At 38.3% G+C, this 18,747-nt stretch overlaps 1 protein-coding gene across 3 annotated transcripts in view; it reads right to left on the reverse strand.

The window, feature by feature from the left end:
- Positions 1-12,425, reverse strand: part of cenpe (centromere protein E) — a 131,226-nt gene extending 118,801 nt beyond the window's left edge. For 2 of the 3 annotated variants that reach the window (XM_048528210.2, XM_048528208.2), the window contains exons 1-7: positions 11,998-12,425; positions 7,584-7,687; positions 6,037-6,126; positions 5,536-5,654; positions 2,071-2,187; positions 1,437-1,518; positions 517-584 (exon numbers count right to left, since the gene is read on the reverse strand). In XM_048528210.2, coding sequence (XP_048384167.2) covers positions 517-584; positions 1,437-1,518; positions 2,071-2,187; positions 5,536-5,654; positions 6,037-6,126; positions 7,584-7,687; positions 11,998-12,053 — 636 coding nt within the window. In that variant the 5' untranslated portion in view covers positions 12,054-12,425. The remainder of the gene's footprint in view (positions 1-516; positions 585-1,436; positions 1,519-2,070; positions 2,188-5,535; positions 5,655-6,036; positions 6,127-7,583; positions 7,688-11,997) is intronic. The other variant, XM_048528211.2, reaches the window with a different exon arrangement.
- Positions 12,426-18,747: the final 6,322 nt, after the last annotated feature.

The following is an 18,747-nucleotide window of genomic DNA, read 5'->3' on the forward strand; positions in this document are numbered from 1 at the left end:
TACACTGCTGTAATCTAAGTGATCAGGCTACACCTACAGTGCCATAAAGTAGATGGTTCCAGAATTTTTACCCATCAATGAAAGACTATCAATATCTCCAAACATGATGGTGCGTGACCTGAAGGTAGAGGTGGATTTACATAATCCCCTTCCCATGGGGTCTCCATCACCTAAACAAACAAGATGTGATGTCAGATGGTATCGAAGAAAGTAGGTGTGGCCTACATTTTTCAGGGGGACACGATGATACAGAATGATGTGAACAATAACAGGGGAAATTTCACAGTATCCTTCCAAATATGCCCCTATTAACCAAAACCATAAAAAAACTACTGCAATTATCTCATTGCTATTCGCGAAGACTTGCCGTGCTCAAACTAGGTACCCTTTAGTGATCACATTTCAAAATATGTGACTGCAAAGAATTGAGACATCCTGAGATCAATAAAGTAGCTATGCATATACACGTGATTGATTGCTCAAAGGGATTAACTTCATGGACAACAATATCCTTACCACTCTAAAAATTGTATGTGACCGACTACTGTGCTCATTCATTTTGGTTTCTCCATAATGCCTGTTTTCTGAGGAAGAAAAATATAGTCAGAGTAACTTCATTTTACAATCAGGCATTAGTTTTTCATGTCAAATAACAAAGCAACACAAAGTACTTGGAAGTCATTGTTGCTTTTTCCATGTGTTTTGGGACATTAGCTTCCTGATCTTGCACAAATTACTTTTGTTTTATATTCATCTCAGTTACGGATATCAGCACTGGTAAACAAAAAACACTTGAATATTCTCATCTCTCCCAAATGAGGGAAATTAGATCAGAGAAATTCTCCACAGGATCCCCAAAAGCTCATTATTTAAAAATAAAGAAACAAAAGCCATGTACAAAACCTCATCTGATGATGAATAGCACAATTAAAAGTCACAATTAGTGACTTACAATTTGTCAGCTAAGTAGGATCAATTTCAGTATTGTGAACCTAAACTCACTTAGAGTTCAATATAAGCTAAGGTACATAGTTAAAGTACTAAACTGAGTGCTCGTGAAAACCTTTTTGCCCAAACTGCATTTGAAGCCACAATTCATGAAGTAAAAAGATAGTGCATTAAGCTGGTGCGGTGTTTGCCAGAGATCCTTGTTAGTTCTAATTTCAGAAAAGTTCCAAATACACCTAGTGGAAATGACAAGTAGGTTGTGGACTCAGCAATTAAATAAGTTCATGGAATATTTCAAATATGAGAAATATACAGGGAACATTTGGAGTCTGTGCCCTAAACACATTCACAAAGCATTCAAAACTTGGCAAATAGAAAACAGGTGTAAGTTGGGCAGAGTTTGTCTACAAGTGAAGAAGAATTTTATCTTACATGAAACCCTAAGACCAACAGTAAATTTTGCATTGTCAACAGGGCTTTCATCTTACTTTCTCCTTTCTGGACCAATTTCATTACATCCTCATAGGTTACGGCCAACTCCTCAGTCAGACTGGCAACATAAACAGTACGCTGGAGGAAAAAAAAGTATTAGTTTATTTGAAATCTTACATGCATTCATCATCAGAATGCAATTGGCAAACTAAATTCAGGACAGGTCAAGAGAAACTTGTTCAGTTTGAAACTGGACAAAGGAATTTTACTACTAACATGAAGCTGGAAAAAATCTGAAACAGAATGCTGGAGAAACCCTGGCAACATCTGTGGAAAGAGAAAGTGTGTTAGGGTCAAGTCCACTGTGTGTTTTCTTCATGACTTCATGTTCTGAAGAATCATACGGGACTCAAAAAAATTAATTGTTCTCTCCACAGATGCTACTACACCTGCTGAGTTTCTCCATTGTTCCTGATGTTTATGATTAACTTGGATTGCAAACCAATGAATAGCCAGCAGTTTCTAAAATAACAAGATCCAATCAAAGACAAACACACAAACTTCAAAGAAAAAAAAATGTGAAATCTTAAACCTTTGCTCAGAAACGTACAAGAACTCTAGAAGAATGAAATTAACTACGTTAAAAATAAAATACGGACATCATTTGAATGCATATTTAGAAGCACTTACTTCCATGTCTTCTCTAACTTCGAGTGGTCTTCTTTTTGGACCAACAAGCAAATCAGATACAGACTCATTGTAAATTTCCATGTAAGAAACGCGCAACAAAAATTCCCTGTTTGGTGTCTGGGTGGAACAAAAACCACATATAAGTAGGAAAATGAATATTCCTGAGTTTCAATTACAGGAGAATCCAAATAACAATCTAAATTTACAAAAGGGACTAATTTCGGAGTCTTTCAGGGCATTCCAAAGAGTACAAAACCCAATTAATTATCTTCAATTCTTTAAAACAATTACATCCAAAACATCAACATGTAATTCAACCTATTCCAATACCTAAATTAAAATATTTTTCCTTCAGTTATTTGGTCAATTTGGCTGAACATCACAATTAGTCAGTGATGAAGGTTGGTACCATGAGCTTTAACTTTGAATCTAAGGGACAGGAGCAATGTGGACACAGAACTGGCTGGGTGACAGGGAGAGGGATGGCCAGTGGACACTTTTCAGGATGCAGGAAGGAGAGTAGTGGAATTCCCCAGAGTTCAGTATTGAGGCTCTTGCTTCACTTGATAGGTCACCATTAACTATAACTTGGTCTAGATCTTACAGAAGGGAATCAAAGATTATAGGTAGAATATAGAATCGAAAACACAACCATCATGATCATTTGAATGATGGGCTTGAGGTGCCAAATAGTACACTTCTAATTCATAAGCTCATATGCAATTTCAAAATGTGCCAGTGGTACCTAAATTGAAAATATTGTAAACAGTGTGGAACTTCAGCGGAAAGTATTGACAAGACGAGTGGGTGAATAATTGGCATACCAAGTTCAAAGTGGAGGTGCACAAGATGATATATTTTAGTAAGAACACCATGGAGAGACAATATAAAATAAAAGATATAACCCTAAAGGGAATGTAGGTGTATAAAGACTCAGGTATATGTCTGCATAAGTCATTAAAGGTGGCAAGGCAGATTTAGAGAAATTAATCAAGCATAAAGTACCCTAGGCTTTATTAACATCTGCATAGATTACATTCAAGTTGATCATGACTGATGTGCTTTCAATTACACATTCCTGCCTACACTGATATTCTTTGATTCCCTTGTCTAACAAGGATCAATCCAGTTCCACCTTAGAACTGGTCAATAGTCACACATGCAGCACCAAGGTAGTCTTCCTAACTCCCACAACACAATGTTTCTCCTCAGCCCCATTCTAAAAGGGCAACAACTAATTTTTAAAAAACAGTTCAAGTTTCTGGTCTCCCATGCAAGAGAAAATATCCTTTCCACATTCACCTTGACAAGACCTTTCAGGATCTTGCATCCTTCAATCACATTACCCTTTGTTTTCACTGAAGTTTCGAAGACAAGTCCAGTCTGTACTACCTTTTCATTCATTCACAGGATGAGGACATCACTGGCGAGGCCTAATTTATTGCCTATCCTTTATTGTCCAGAGGGGAACTTTGGAAAATTAATAGCAATACATCTTATTAGCCAACTCATTTAAAACCACAGAAAAATGCCTCAGGTCCCACTTGTCATACTTTCTCTAAAGTATCATCATTAGGGAAGAAGCTAAGTGCATCTCTTTCTGCATCCTGCTTTACAGCTGTTACTGGATGTTTTGAAGTGTATTCCACAGAGAATGCAGAAGCAGATCTCATCACCCAATTATTGAATGCCATTACTCCTTAGTATATCAGAAATAAACCTTCATGCAGCTATATTTCCATAATGGTTGTTAGATCATTTATTTACTTCAATGAGTGGTATGAATTAATTCCTTTGTTATGAATGCTATGGGCATTCAGATTCATAGTCTTTAGTATCATTATTTTGTTAGTTTTAATAACAGCTAGTCTTGACTGCTGTTGTATTTTTAGGTTTCTTTCTCCTCTGTCCCTTCCTACAAGTCCTGTTTCATCTACCCAAGCTTGATCTATCATGACCACCCACCCAGTTGTTTAGTTTAAAGCCCTCTTCCCAAATGATATCTTTTGGTAGAAAACCAGTCCCAGCACAATTCATGTCGAGATCCAAGGGACCAAGTAACCTCCTTCTGCACTCCTATTCATGCAGCACACTCCTGGTCATAATCACTTGTTTTGTTGCATAAAGTGTTTTTCCAACCACTCAAAATTGTGTCATTTGGTTCCCAAAGCTTCAGCCAATAGTTTATCTACCGTCTGGACTCGAGACTTTGAACACCTCTATCAAATCTCCTCTCACCTTTCCCTTCTTGAAGCATAATGGTAGCCCTCAAAACCACCTGCAGAATTGAAGTTCCTCATCACTGCAACTAGTCCCTGCATCTGTTCTAAAACATTTATTCTCTTCCCTAAGCATAGTGTTCAGAATTGGGCCAGTGTCATTTAAAAAGTGTCCACTTTTGCAAACTGCCCTAACATAGACATAACATATACTCCCTCATTTCTGTGTTCTGCGAGAGAAATGTAATCTTTCAATTATATTGTCCTTCCCATCAATGCTCAACTGTTCCATCAATCAGCATCCTCTTCAAATCTACTGCTATCCTGAGTTTATTATATTAGATGTTGGCTAATCTGCAAATTTTGAAGTAGTGACTTACACACAGGTGTACAGGGCACAGTGTTTGTCTACCTTTTTAAACATAAATCACTACTGTAACAGATACAGCAGCTAGTTTCACATAGCGATAAGTGGCATTTCATACATTTCAAATACCTACTTTTAACAAATACCTCCTCTTAAAGAGAAAAAGTTTCTTCTCAGCTGAATCTTGGGACTGTTCTATCAAGTGCCCAGAAACTGCAATTAACAAATTAGAGCCTACTTGTATCTGCATTGGCAATACAAATGTCAATCTTCACCCTACTTTTTCTTTTAGGATGTCTAATTGCTAGGATTTCTTCACAGTAGATTCAAATTATACTTGCTGTTTTTGTTTTGATCACCTTTGAAACAGTTTTCTTTGAAGGAGAGTTGCCCATAATAGCTAGTTCTATCAATGACTGACAGAAGAACTCAATCATTTATTGATATACAGCAGCTTTGTAGATAATTTTGCATTCAGTGGATACTTCCACTAACCATGGAGCATTCTCCAGGTAACCTAATGGAAGAAGGTGATTGTGTAATTTTGATCAAAATTGCACAGACAGAACAGTTGAAAATTATGAAATTTAACATTCTAGAAGCAAATAACAAGTTCAGGCACTTCCAGCAATTTCCAGTATCACAGGTTTATGTTACAATGCACTGTAGAAGAATACTCAAGGAAATAACACAAAATGGTTCAGGAGAATCATAATTTTTGTTCCAATGCAGGAAGTGGGAAGATCTTTCCATTCCAACAGGCTTTCTCCATTGTATAAATTGTTTCCCACAAATCCAAGTAGAAACAGTAATTCCAAGTTATGCGTTCATGCTGATTTTCACAAATTAGAATAGTCAATGCCATGAAAAGTTACTTACATTATTAATGACATTGAACAAATTACAGATTGCCAGAGGAATAAGACCAGAAGATACTGCATCTCCCATCATTGTGTAAGTCTTTCCAGAAGAAGTCTGCCCATATGCAAATATGGTGCCTGTTAAACAAAATGTCAATTTAACTTCAACACTGAACAACATTGAAACATGTTAAGTCATTGTTTTCAAACTTGTATGCTCGAATCTCAAAACATTTTTGTTCCACCTATTGAAGGACAAGGACCAAAACACCTGTTGTACAACATCTGGACTACAAAATAAATGATTATTAAAAATCCTTTTAAAAGAATCCAACAGGCTCATGGTTATCACCATGCTTGAATTTACAATAGGTGGCATATTATCCAGAACTTAAAATCAAATGAAATGGTAAAATTTCCATATTCAATTTAAGACTTTAAAAAATCAAAAGCCAGATAACCAAGGAAAAAGACAATTCTACTTTCATTGTACCATTGATCGATTGTCAAGTGCACTCACCATTGTAGCCCTCGGTAATAGAACGCACAATGGAGTGTGCAACTTCATTGTAAACTGTAGCTGTTGACTCTTCAGGATGGAATACACGGTCTAAAAAAATTCAGTTGAGAAGACAGTCAACCAATCACCTTTTTCTATAACGCAAGTTGGGTGAAGACAACCAATAAGGAAATCACATACAAGATACAGCTGCTGGTTTAAAAGTTAAGTGTCACTCTCTAAATGGAACTACAAATATTCCATACGATGGTATCAGCTCAGTCAGACCTTATTGAGAATAGATCTGAACCTTGTAACTATTAGTAATTATTTAAGAATGCAAGAGGTACTGCTGTAAGCAAATGTGCCCAGAATAGTGACTTTTTGCAAGACTGCAATCCTTTGGTTCAGCCATTGAGTGCCTGATCTATCAATTACCCCATGTTGTCTTATTATCGCAATTCCAAATGGGGACATGGATAATTGAGGTGGGTGCTGTTAATGACATGCGCTATTCTGAAAGACTGGTCAACAACAGTCTATCTTTATTTTACCTGCTCAATAAATTACTAATAGTTACTTGGATGGAAACCCTGAGAACATTTGTTGTAACTTTGGTCTTATGAACTACTCATTTCAATTGCCACAATTATGTCATTAAAATCATTACTTAATGCATATCATAAGTTTTTGAGAAATGTGTCTTTGGGCCAACCAGTTGTCCGTTGTCAGTGTTGCTCTTTATCTTAGGCCAGGACTACAAGTTGTCAAAGGACCATTTTTGGTTGATCTGACAGTGAGCAAGACTACATTAATTCCTGGATATGATCTGTTTTAGTATGATTGTGGTATATGCGATTACTGAATTGTGTTGTATTGCAAGTATCAATTGACAAAATATAGAAACCAGTTCTTTTAAAGTCTTCAGACAGGTGACTTGCGAATACAGAAGTACTGTCACTGGACCTGAAACTGTAACTGTCTTCTCCTCACTGATACTGCCACACTTGTTGAGTTTCTCCAGCAATTTGTTTCAAATTTCTAGCAACTGCAGTTCTTTGTTTTAGTGTATTACTACAATTTTCTGAATGAATTTGGACAGAGCTATAGTCTTACTTTGTGTGTAGTCAAGTTAACTATTAATTGAAAGTTGTAGTGTAATACAATCTGCTAACTGAGTTGGTGGACCTGGTATTTGATACTTTAATGGGCAGTACAGTCTAAAGACAAAGCTATAAATTATTCCCCTCGTGCAATACAAAAGCATCTGTTACTACACATTAACTGCTTCCTTTTGGCATTTTATTACATTTTTGTGCAATCTTCATTCCTGTGTGATGGTGGATGAGTACAATTACAATGTTTAAAGGACATTTGGACAGGTTAATGAATAGGAAAGGTTTGGAGGGATATGGGCCAAGAGCAAGCAACTGAAACTAGTTTACTTTGGGATTGTGTTCAGCATAGCCTGGCTGGACAGAAGGGTCTGTTTCCGTACTGTATGACAAGATGATTGATCTGTTAAAACTTACTAAAAGTAATCTGCAACACAAACTTCTCAAACTTACCAAAACTGAATGACTTTGATCCAGATATCTGGGAAACAGTTTGTTTGTCGGCTTTCCAATGAATCTGAAGGGCTTCAGCAGATCCACCTTGTAAAGATTTCTCTCTGGTAGAAACAACTTCTATTACTCATTTTTTAATTTTTAAAATTGTGATGTCAATCTGATCTGTAGTACTAACCAAGTGAAAATGTTAATTTCTTTATGACAGATCTGTTCTTCCGAACATTTGCAATCCCATTCCATTGCTCCTTCCTCTTTACCCCGTTTATCTATTTTACATTTTCCAGTTCCATCACTTGCATCAGACACCATCCAATCAAATCTATTTCCTTCATCAAGTCTGACAGAGACCAGGAAGGAAAAGGTCATGCAAAAGCAGTTAAAACACCTTCCTTTCAGTCACTTCTAATGCTAAAATTTCGATATTTACAGGATGCCCAAGAAAAACCAGAAAAGGAATATGATGCCTCCCCGGTGTTCTCAATAGCATCAGTTCAGGTAGCCAACTCCTTGTTTAATGAATATCTTAAAAAATGGAAGAACTAGGGGGAGTAGACTATTCAATCCCTCAAGCCGACTGTATTATTTAATAATTATGACTGATCTCATCTTGGCTCAGCTCCAATTTCCTTCCTACCCCCCCCCCACCACTTTAATCCATTACTAATTAAAAATTTGTCCATCTCCTCAAATTTACTCAATGCCCTGGCATCCACAGTACTCTATGGAACGGAATTTCACAGAATGAGAAAGTAATTACTCCTCAATTGATACTTGCCCACTTTTATACTTTTTTCCTTCAGCAAAACAAAAATGCCAAAAATTCCATCTGCCATGCTTATTACATGGTGTACATGGATACCAGGTGTTTACTACTGATGCACAATGTCACCCAGATCCTTCTGCACTGGCACATTTTGAAGTTGCTCTCCATTTAGATAATAAGTTACTTTTTGATTCTTCCAAATTGAGTTGGCCTATTCACCTAACTTATTCACAGCCATTTCTAAATTTCTTTATTGCAACTCAACTTCTCACTTATTGGTGAGATCTGCAAGTTTGGCTACAGTACATGCTATCTCTGCATCCAAGTCATGAATATAGATTTAGCCTTCATAAAACCATGCCGACTGATGGATTGTGCTTTGACTTTTCAAATATCCTGTTAAGAGTCCAACAATTGATTCTAACAATTTGCTAACAATAGACATTAAGCTAATAGCTCTATCGTTTCCTTCTTTCTGCCTTCCTCCCTTTTTAAATAAGAGTATTGTATTAGTATTTTTCCAACCCATTAGAGTGTCTCCAGAATCCAGGGAATTTTAGAATATAACCACTGCAGCCATCGTTGCTGTGGCCACTTCCTTTAAGACCCAAGTATGTAGGCCATCAGGCCCCAGGGTGACGTCTGCCTTTAACCAAATAGTTTCCTGCAATTAGCATTGTTATCAATTGTGTCTCTCCCCCATTAACTCCCCAGTCTTGTCCTCAACCAAAATTCACTTTAGTTACTTTTTGTTTTACATACTGAGAAGCTTCTGTTAACCATTTATATTTTAAGTAACTGCTTATTAGTCTTTAAAAGGAAGTTTCCCAATCCTCCAGCCTGGCATGGATTTTTGCAAGTGGAATGCCTTTATTTTTGTCCTTGTTACTTTTAACTTCCTTGCTTAGCCCTGGATGCTCTTCCTCCCTCTCTCCAATCATTTTCCTTTCTGGAATTTATTTTATTGGAAGGGTCTGAACTTCCACAATAAGAATTAATTAAATAAAGATAAATGCCTTAGATTGGACCACCATTAAAGACATGCTTACAAAATGACCAATGTTTGGAAATACATACTCAAAAAGACAGGCACAACAAAAAAAGGAGGTAACAAGGTGTAGAGCTGGATTAACACAGCAGGCCAAGCAGCAGAGGAGCAGGAAAGCTGATGTTTCTGGCCTAGAATTTTAACCCCACTGCAAAACCAAAGGAGGGTCTAGGCCCGAAACGTCAACTTTCCTGCTTGGCCTGTTGTGCTCATCCAGCTCTACATCTTGATATCTCTGAATCTCCAGCATCTGCAGTTCCTACCATCTCTGAAACAATGGAAAAGGAGTTGGCACCTCTCATACAAGGATGAGATGAGATCAGGACATGAATGGAGAAAGGATGTCACTTCAGAAAAATCAGGATGTTCAGTTAGTATGATGGTGAACAGACTCAATGTCTACAGTGTGTTAGGAGTTATCAGTAATGTCACAGTAAAAGTCACACTGGGAAATAGTGATACAGGAGTCAGCAATGTCACTAAGCTAGGGAATGAGAAACTGAGTTAACATTTCAGGACTACAATGATTCAAATTTAAAATTCGCCAGCTATTGTGATGGAGTTTGAAGTCATACTCCCAGAGTATTAATTAGCTTGGGATTTTGGATTTGTATAATAGAAGCAAAATATTGCAGGTGCTGGAAATAATAAAATACAATAAAATGCTGAAGAAATTCCACAGGTCTGGCAACATGCGTGGAAAGAGTTAACATCTTGAGTCACAGGTTTAAGGTGAGAGGGGTAAGATTTAAAGAGACCCGAGTGGCAACTTTTTCATACAGAGGGCGGTGAGTATATGCAATGTGCAGCCAGGAGAAATGCGGAGGGGGTACAACTGCAATATTTAAAAAGGTGTCTGGATGGGTACGTGATTGGAAGGGTTGAGGGGGCTGAGGGCCAAATGCTGGGAAATGGGATGAGATGAATTTAAAATATCTGGTCGGTGTGGATGAGTTGGACTAAAGAGTCTGTTTCTGTACTATACAAATCTATGACTTAAAAATATGAAACTGAAAGCTAATACTGAAAAATCATTTAATTGTCGTCAAAATACATCTGGTTCACTGATGACCCTTAATAAAGGGCATCTGCAATCTTGATCTGGTTTGACCTACATGCCAGACACTGAACCCAATGTGGTTGATTCTTAAATGCTCTCTGAAATAGCCTAGCAAACCATTCGGTTCAAGTGCAGTTACGTACAAGCAACAAATGCTGGCCTTGTCAACAACGTCTGCATTGCATGAAAGAATTTAGAAATAAATGCTGAAACGCGCAGCAAGAATGAAAGTGACATATTTTAATCACAAACAACAGTTTTAAATGTAAACAAAGTAAACCCCACAAGTAGGAGGAAGAGACAAGGCGGCAATAAAAAGTGAGAAGTGTTTAAAAAGAAATAATTGAAACATGTTTAACAAAAATGCATCCTGTTGAAAAAGAAAGATCCATCCATGGCTTTCTAAGGACATTAAAGACTATATTCAATTAAAAGAGGCTTGTAATGCAAACAATAGCAGTAAATCTAAGAATTGGGAGCATTTTAAAACCAGAAAAAATGCCAAAAAGTTCTTAAAAAGGAGTAATGAATGTTGTCAGGAATGTAAAAAGATTTAGAGCTTTAAAAAAGCAAAGCAAAAAGCTAGGTAGAGATTGATCTCCTTGAAGCATAGACAGGAGTCATAATCAGCGGCGTGAAGAAACGTGGTCCCAGAGTGAAAATTAGCAGCGAGCCATACGATCCAAGGAAGGGTCGAGGAAAAGAGAAAATTAGGGACTTGCAGGCCTGACACCATTTAGCAATCTAGTGTAAATGAGGATAATTAGAGACTTGGGTGTGTTCAAAGAAAATCAAACATTAGCAAGCAGGTATTGAAAATAATCAAGAAAGCAAATTACATAATGTTAGGAAATTGGAGTAAAGAATAAAAAGCCTTGCTATAATTACGTAGGAGAAACTTGGTGCCATGACATTTGAAATACTTTGAACAGCTTCAATCTTCACATTCAAGGAATAATGTACTTGCATTAGCGGTAAAGTCTCTGGAAATAAGGTCCTATGAGAAACTGAGGAAATTGGGCCTACATTCACTGGAATGAAGAAATGCAGCGATCTTATGAGTACAGTGAAGATTATGAAGGGGCGGAGTTTCCACTGGCCATGGATTTGCGAACAGCTCCGAAATGGCAAATTCCTTCACTCAAAGGGTTGTGAATCTATGGAATTCTCTATTCCAGTTGTGGAGGAGTGAACAATCGTCTTGGGACTCAAGACTTCGAAGTAGCAGAAAATTGAGGTTGAAGCCTCAGACCAGAAGATCATTCTGAATGGCAGAATCGGCGTAAAGGACTTGTTTCTCACTACCCAAGGATGGGACAAATCTACGACACTCCAGATGAAGCCTCGTTACTGGTTTAATAAACGCTCATGTAACCATTTGGAATTTAAAAAAAAACATTGCCTCTAATATCAAAACCGAGGATCCTATTTGCCTCAGTATCTTCACAGAGAACCTCACTCGCTACCTTCACAGAGAACCTCACTCGCTACCTTCACAGAAATTAGTCGAGAGTCAATTCCGAAGAACACGGGCCCTCACCTATCATTGGGTGGTCTCATCCGGACACACACTTGTACCGCACCTTCCTCCGACATCCTGGGCCCGACCCTGCACCCGGTTCAAGCCAAAAACACGCAGATCGCCGCCCGCTCTCCCTCCCGGGGCTTGTGCCTGCGCCGGAACTGCTTTCTCGCTCCCCCTCCCGGGGCTGGAGCCGGAGCCCCTTTCCCCCCTCTCTCTCCCGGGGCTGGTGCCGGTGCCGCTTTCCCCCTCTCTCTCCCGGGGCTGGTGCCGGTGCCGGTGCCGCTTTCCCCCTCTCTCTCCCGGGGCTGGTGCCGGTGCCGCTTTCCCCCTCTCTCTCCCGGGGCTGGTGCCGGTGCCGGTGCCGCTTTCCCCCTCTCTCTCCCGGGGCTGGTGCCGGTGCCGCTTTCCCCCTCTCTCTCCTGGCGATTGTAATCGATGCCTCTCGATCCTGCTCCCCCACTCACTGTTCAAATTTCGCGGCTCCAATCTGATTGGTTCACATTCCAGATTTTCGGTTAGCATAGACTCTTCCACTCGTTGGGTGGGGGTGGGGCGGTGTGTGGATAATTTAGACTCTTCCACTGGTGGTGAGAACGATTTAATCAACAAAAAGCAAAAAACTGTAAAGATGCTGGGAAACTGAATGGAAAATAGAAATTGTTGGAGAAACTTAGCAGGTTTGGTATCATCTGTGGGGAGAAACTGAGTTAATTCGATATGAACTTCGTAAGAAATGGAAGGTGTTGGAAAATTCTGGTTCTTAATTGCAAAAAAAGCAGAACTTTCCAACCCCTTTCAGTCTTGAAAAAGGCCATTTCCCATTTTGTATTCCATCAGCTACTTATTTGCCTATTCCCCTGGCCTGTTCAACTGCTTATGCAGCCTCCCCGCCTTCTCAACATTACCTGACCCTCCACTTAGCTTTGTGTCTTCCTCATTAGCAACAGTGCCCTCAGTTCCTTCATCCAGATACTGGCTTTCATTTTTAAGAGCATGAAGGTGATGCTGTTAACTGCATACAACGTTGTTTAGGCCACATCTAGAATATTGTGTATATAGGGGAATCTACGTTAGAGAAAGGAAGTAATTGCACTGTAAAGTGTGCAGACGAGATTTACCAAGGTGTTGCCTGACCTGCACAATTTCAGTTAGGAAGAGATAGTGAATAGACTGGCATTGTTTTCCTTGGAGCACAGCAGACATGGGGATGGGGGAATAATTGAGATGTGTACAATTATGCAGGGCATTGACAGGGTAAAAGGGAAGAAATTTTCCCCTTGGTGGAGGGAATCAATGACGGGTTGTAGATTTAAGCTATAGAGAAGGAGTTAGAAGGGAGATGAAAATTCTTTTCACCTAAAGATGGTGGCAATCTTGAAATCATTGCTTGTAGCTTGTTAGGGTGATAGAGATAGAAACCCACATACCCCACATAACATTCAAAAAGTATTTAGATATACACATGTGATGCGAATGATTCAAGGCTATGTACCAAGTGTTGGAAAAAAGGATGATGCTGCTTGACCTGCTGTGTTCATCCAGCTCTACACCTTGTTATCTTAGAATAGTTGGGTGTTTGTTTTCGACCAGCACAGACTCAATAACTGAGGGACTTTTTACTTTGTTATAGATCTTTATGACCTCATTTAAATTTTCTCCCAGATTTCCCAATCCAATTACATAACTGAAGTTCATTTCTATAACTATTTTCGTAAAGGCCTCATATCCTTCTTGTTTGTTTCCTATGACTCAGAGATCCATATTGCTACTGGCCCTTTTCTTCCACAACTTTCAAGTTTGCTGGCAGGCCTGTTAAGAGGCACTTTATCAAAAATCTCAAAACTACATATATCCTATTCAGGAGCAAAAAAAAGAACAAGAGGGCACATGTTTAAGGAGATGTGCAAACAGAACAAGGGTGAAGTGAGAAAAAAAACATTTTTACACAGTGCGTAATTTGGGTATGGAATGCACTGCCTGGAAATGTGGTGATGGTAGATTCAAGTTGACAAATCCCCACGACCTGATGATATACATTTTAAAGTATTGAAGAAAATGGCTTTAGAGATAATGGAGACATTGGTGACCACCCTTCAAAATTCTATAGATTCTGTAATAGCCCCAGTAGAGTAGATGGTTGCAGATGTAACCCAACTATTTAAAGAGGGAGAGAGAAAATGATGCATTACAGACCTGATTCCCCGATGTCAGTTGGAGGAAAAGTCTATTGTAAAGGATGTAACAGCTGAACAATTAAAAATTAGTTACGATTAGGCTGCATCTACAAGAAAAGGGAAATTACATTTGACAAATCTGTTGGATACTTTTATGATTGTTACCAGCAGATCAATAAGAGGTGACTAATGGATTTGGTGTAATTACATTGTCATAAGACTTTTGATAAGCCTTATCATTTGTTTGTAAACAAAAATAGACCACATGTTGGGGGTAATATATTGGCGTAGATTAAGGATTGGTTAACAGAAAGAACACAAGTACGAATGAATAGGTCATTCTCAGCTTGGCAAGCAGAGAATAAAGGAGTACTGCAAGGCTCAGTGCTTGGGCTCAAACTATTCACAAGTTGTATCAATAATTAGGTGTTGGAGCCAAATGTAATATTTCCTAGTTTGCAGATGACACAAATCTAGTGGGAATGTGAGTTGTGAAGAAATGTGAAGAGATTTCAAGGAGATTTGGATAGGCTGAGTGAGTGGACAAGAACATGACAGATGAAATATATGTGGATAAGTGTGAGGTGACCTGCTTTGGCAGGAAGAGTAAAGAAGCAGGTAACTTCTTAAGTGGTCAGATATTGATATCCAAAGGAACTTGATGTCCTTGCTCCATTAGTCAGCTAATATGCACAAGTAGTAAGTAATTAGGAAGGCAAATGTTTTGTTAGCCTTTATCACCAGAGGATTTGAGCATAGAAATGAAGATGTCTTGCTTTAATTGTGTGGAACCTTGATGAGACTGCACTTGGAATATTGTATTTTGGCCCCTTTACCTTAAAAAAAATTGCCTTTGAGCAAATTAAATGGATGTTTACCAGATTAATTCTCGGGCTAGTGGGACTGTCCTATGTGAGGAATTTTTGGTGACTGAACCTGTATTCTCAAAAGTTTAAAAGAACAAGAAGACTGAACTTTAAAACCCTTAAAAGGTTAGACCCAAGTGGTTCAGCAAGAATGTTTAAAGAGTGGGGAAGGGGCGGGGAGTTGGAACCAGGGAACAGAGTCTCAGAATAAGGGGTATGTCACTTAGCTTTGATATGGGGAGACGCTCTTCACTCATTTTTTGGAATTTTCTACCTCAGAGTCTGTGGAAGATATCCTAAATTGGTGATATTTGTCTAATTTATAATCATTAGTTAACTACTTAAAGTCCTTAGTTGGTCAGATGAAAAGGTCAAACATGGCTATTTCTGGTCAGAACCTAATTCAGATGCAAATGTGGCAGGATTCATTGTCCCATCTTATTAAATGCCCTTCCTGCCTCCAAATTTATCCTCAACAAAAGCAAATGATTCCACCTGTCATCCATGATTAAGCTGGGGAGATGAAGGCAGTCATGCATCCGGAAGACATCATGAGCACTATAGAGATGTGGCTCCAGAAAAATTTGGACTGTGAACTGAAAATTGCAAAGTATAACATATGAGAAAAGATAGGAAAAGCAGGAAGATAAGTAACTGTGCTTATGAGGCATAACATAATGGTAGTAGAAAAGAAAGGAAGTAGTTATTCCAGCAAAACAAAAGCCAATGCCAAATGATAGAGACAGGAAAGAATCAATAGCACTAACTGATGTAGTCTACAGATCACTTAGTAGTGAAAGGAGTTAGAGGAAGAAATTTACAAACGGGGAGCTGAATAAATGAAAGAACAATAATGATGGGTAATTCTAACCACTATATTAAATGAAATGAAGGGGCAAGGAAAACAGTTGAGCCTTTTCTAATTTGATATTTAAGAAGGCCCAACAAAGGAAGATTCATTTTAAATGTGACACTGGGGAATGAACCAAAGCCACTGAAAGAACTTCTTTTCAATAATGACTGTAACATAATACAATTTAGGATGACAGGAATGAAGGACATTATTCTAATATAAGGAAGTTGATAGATTGAGCAAATGTTGATTTTGAGGAACTGAGAATAGAACTGGAGAAAATAAAATGGGCAACAATATTGAGAAATGATGTAGGAAAACAATGAAAAGTATTTAAACAATGGTCAATAAAGTGCAGGAAAATATGTATTCTGCTAAAAATAAGAAAAAACAATCAATTGTGAGATTCAATGAATGAATAAAGACATAACACAACAACTGAAGGCTGGAAAAGAAACATACATTAAGTACAAAGACTGCAGAAGAGAATATGAAGAGATTAGGACAAAGGGCAAGAAACTGATTGCAAAGGCAAAACAAATTATGCAATTAAATTATCAAGAAGGATAAAACAAAAATAGCAAAATACTTTGCAGGCACATCAATTTAAAAAAATGGTAGGCTGGAATAAGAGTGGGATTATTAAACACCAGACAGGATAATACTACAGGTAACATGGGAAAGATGGCAGAAATGTTAAGCAAAAATTTTCCTTCATACTTATCAGGACAATAGAATAGGTAAATATGACATGGAATCTTGAGCCTGGCAAGAATCACAGAAGTTTAACATGCAGTGACAAGACATGACAATGATAAATTGACTATCGGCCTTTATTGCTAGGGTATTGGAGAATAAAAGTAGCGAAGCCTTATTAGAATTGTACAAGAAATCGGTGAGATCACATCAAGAGTACATGAAAACAATCAGTTATTCCTGTGCTGAATGGATTATCTTGCGGAAAGATTAAGTTTGCTACATCTATACTGTTATAAAGAAGGGTTATTGGACTCAAAACATTAATTCTCTTTTCTCTCCACAGATGCTGCCAGAACTACTGAATTTCACCAGTAATTTCTGTTTTTTGTTGTGCATATAGATCTTTTTTGTATAGATCTATACCCACTGCAGTTTAGAAGACTGAGTGGTGATTTTATTAAAACATTTAAGATTCAAGGGGCTTTACAAGACAGATGTTGAAAGAAGGTTCTGACTTAATCTTTTATGAGGTTCCTTGTTGAACACCTTTGGAAGTTCAAATACAACACATCTATGGCTCCCCTCTGTCTGCATTGCTGGAGATTTCTTCAAAAAACTCTAATAGACACAATTTTCCTATCATGAAGCCATGCTAACTCTGCATGGTTATATTATGATTTTCCAGATAGAGTCATAGAGATACACAGCATAGAAACGACCCTTTGGTTCAAGTTGTCCGTGCCAACTGGATATCCTATATAAATCGTGTCCCGTTTGCCAGCATTTGGTCCATATCCCTCTCAACTCTTCTTATTTATATACCCATCCGGATGCTTTTTGAATGTTGTAATCGCACCAGCCTCCACCACTTCCTGTGGCTGCTCATTCCATACACGCACTACCCTTTGCATGAAAGTTGCCCCTTAGGTCCCTTTTTATATCTTTCCTCTCTCACCTTAAACCTGTGCTCTCTAGTTTGGATTCCTCCAATCCTGGGGAAAAGACCCTGTCTATTTACCCTGTCCATGACCCTCATGATTTTATAAGCTTATATAAGGCCACCCATCAGCGTTCAACGCTGCAGGGAAATTAGCCCCAACCTATTCAGCATCTCCCTTGAACTCAAACCCTTCAACCGTGACAACATCATCATAAAACCTTTCTGAACCCTTTCTAGATTCACAACACCCTTCCTACAAGAGGGAGACAAGAATCGCATGCAATACTCTAAAAGTGGCCGAACACTCATGTCATGTACAGCCACAACATGACCTCCCAAGCCCCATATTCAAAACACTAAGTGTTATGCTATAATTTTCTTAACAGTTGTTTCCAATGCTTTTCCAACAATAGGTGTTAGGTTAATCGGCCAATAATCACCTGCATTTTGCCTCCCTCCCTTTTTGAAAGGGGTATCACATTAGCAGTTTTCAAATCCTCTAGTACTTCTCCAGAATCCAATAGTTTTGGATAATTACAACTAATGTATTCACTGTTTCTGGAGCTACCTATATTAGGATCATAGGATGCAATCCACCTGCACCAAACTTAATTGCCTTTAGCCCCATTATTTTGTCTAATACCACTTTTGTAGTGATGGTGATGGTACTTAATTCCTCCCCAATATTCTTTAGTAATAATGAAATCTTCAAAGAAAGACTAACTGTAAAGACTATCGTAAAATATCTGTTAGTTCCTTTGCTATTTCCTTGATCTTCAAAACTGTCTCCCCGATTCATTCTTTTACTGGGCCGATGTTCACTTTGACCTCTTGCTTCCTTTTCATTCATTTAAAGAAGATATTGTTGCCAGTTTTTATATTCCTCGCTTGTTTGCCCTTGTAATTTATTTTCTCTGTTTTCAGTCTGACCTCCTTTGCCATGTTCTGGATTTATCCCAGTCTTCGGGGCTATCAGTAATTTTGGCGTGCTTGTATGTTTTTTCTTTTAACTTGTACTCTCTTTAACTTCCTTGGTTAGCCGTGTTTGGTTTATCCCACGCTTAGAATCTTTCTTCCTTACTGGGATATAGTTTTGCTGAAAGTCATGAGTTATCTCCTTATATGTCTACTTGATTACTGTCATTCCTACTAATCCATCTTCCCAGTTCACTTTAGTTAACTCTCTCCTCATTTCATTGTAATTTCCACTTTTTAAGTTAAATAGTTCCTTCT

This window comes from Stegostoma tigrinum, chromosome 3 (genome assembly GCF_030684315.1).
Source record: "Stegostoma tigrinum isolate sSteTig4 chromosome 3, sSteTig4.hap1, whole genome shotgun sequence".
NCBI classification, from domain to species: Eukaryota; Metazoa; Chordata; class Chondrichthyes; order Orectolobiformes; family Stegostomatidae; genus Stegostoma; species Stegostoma tigrinum.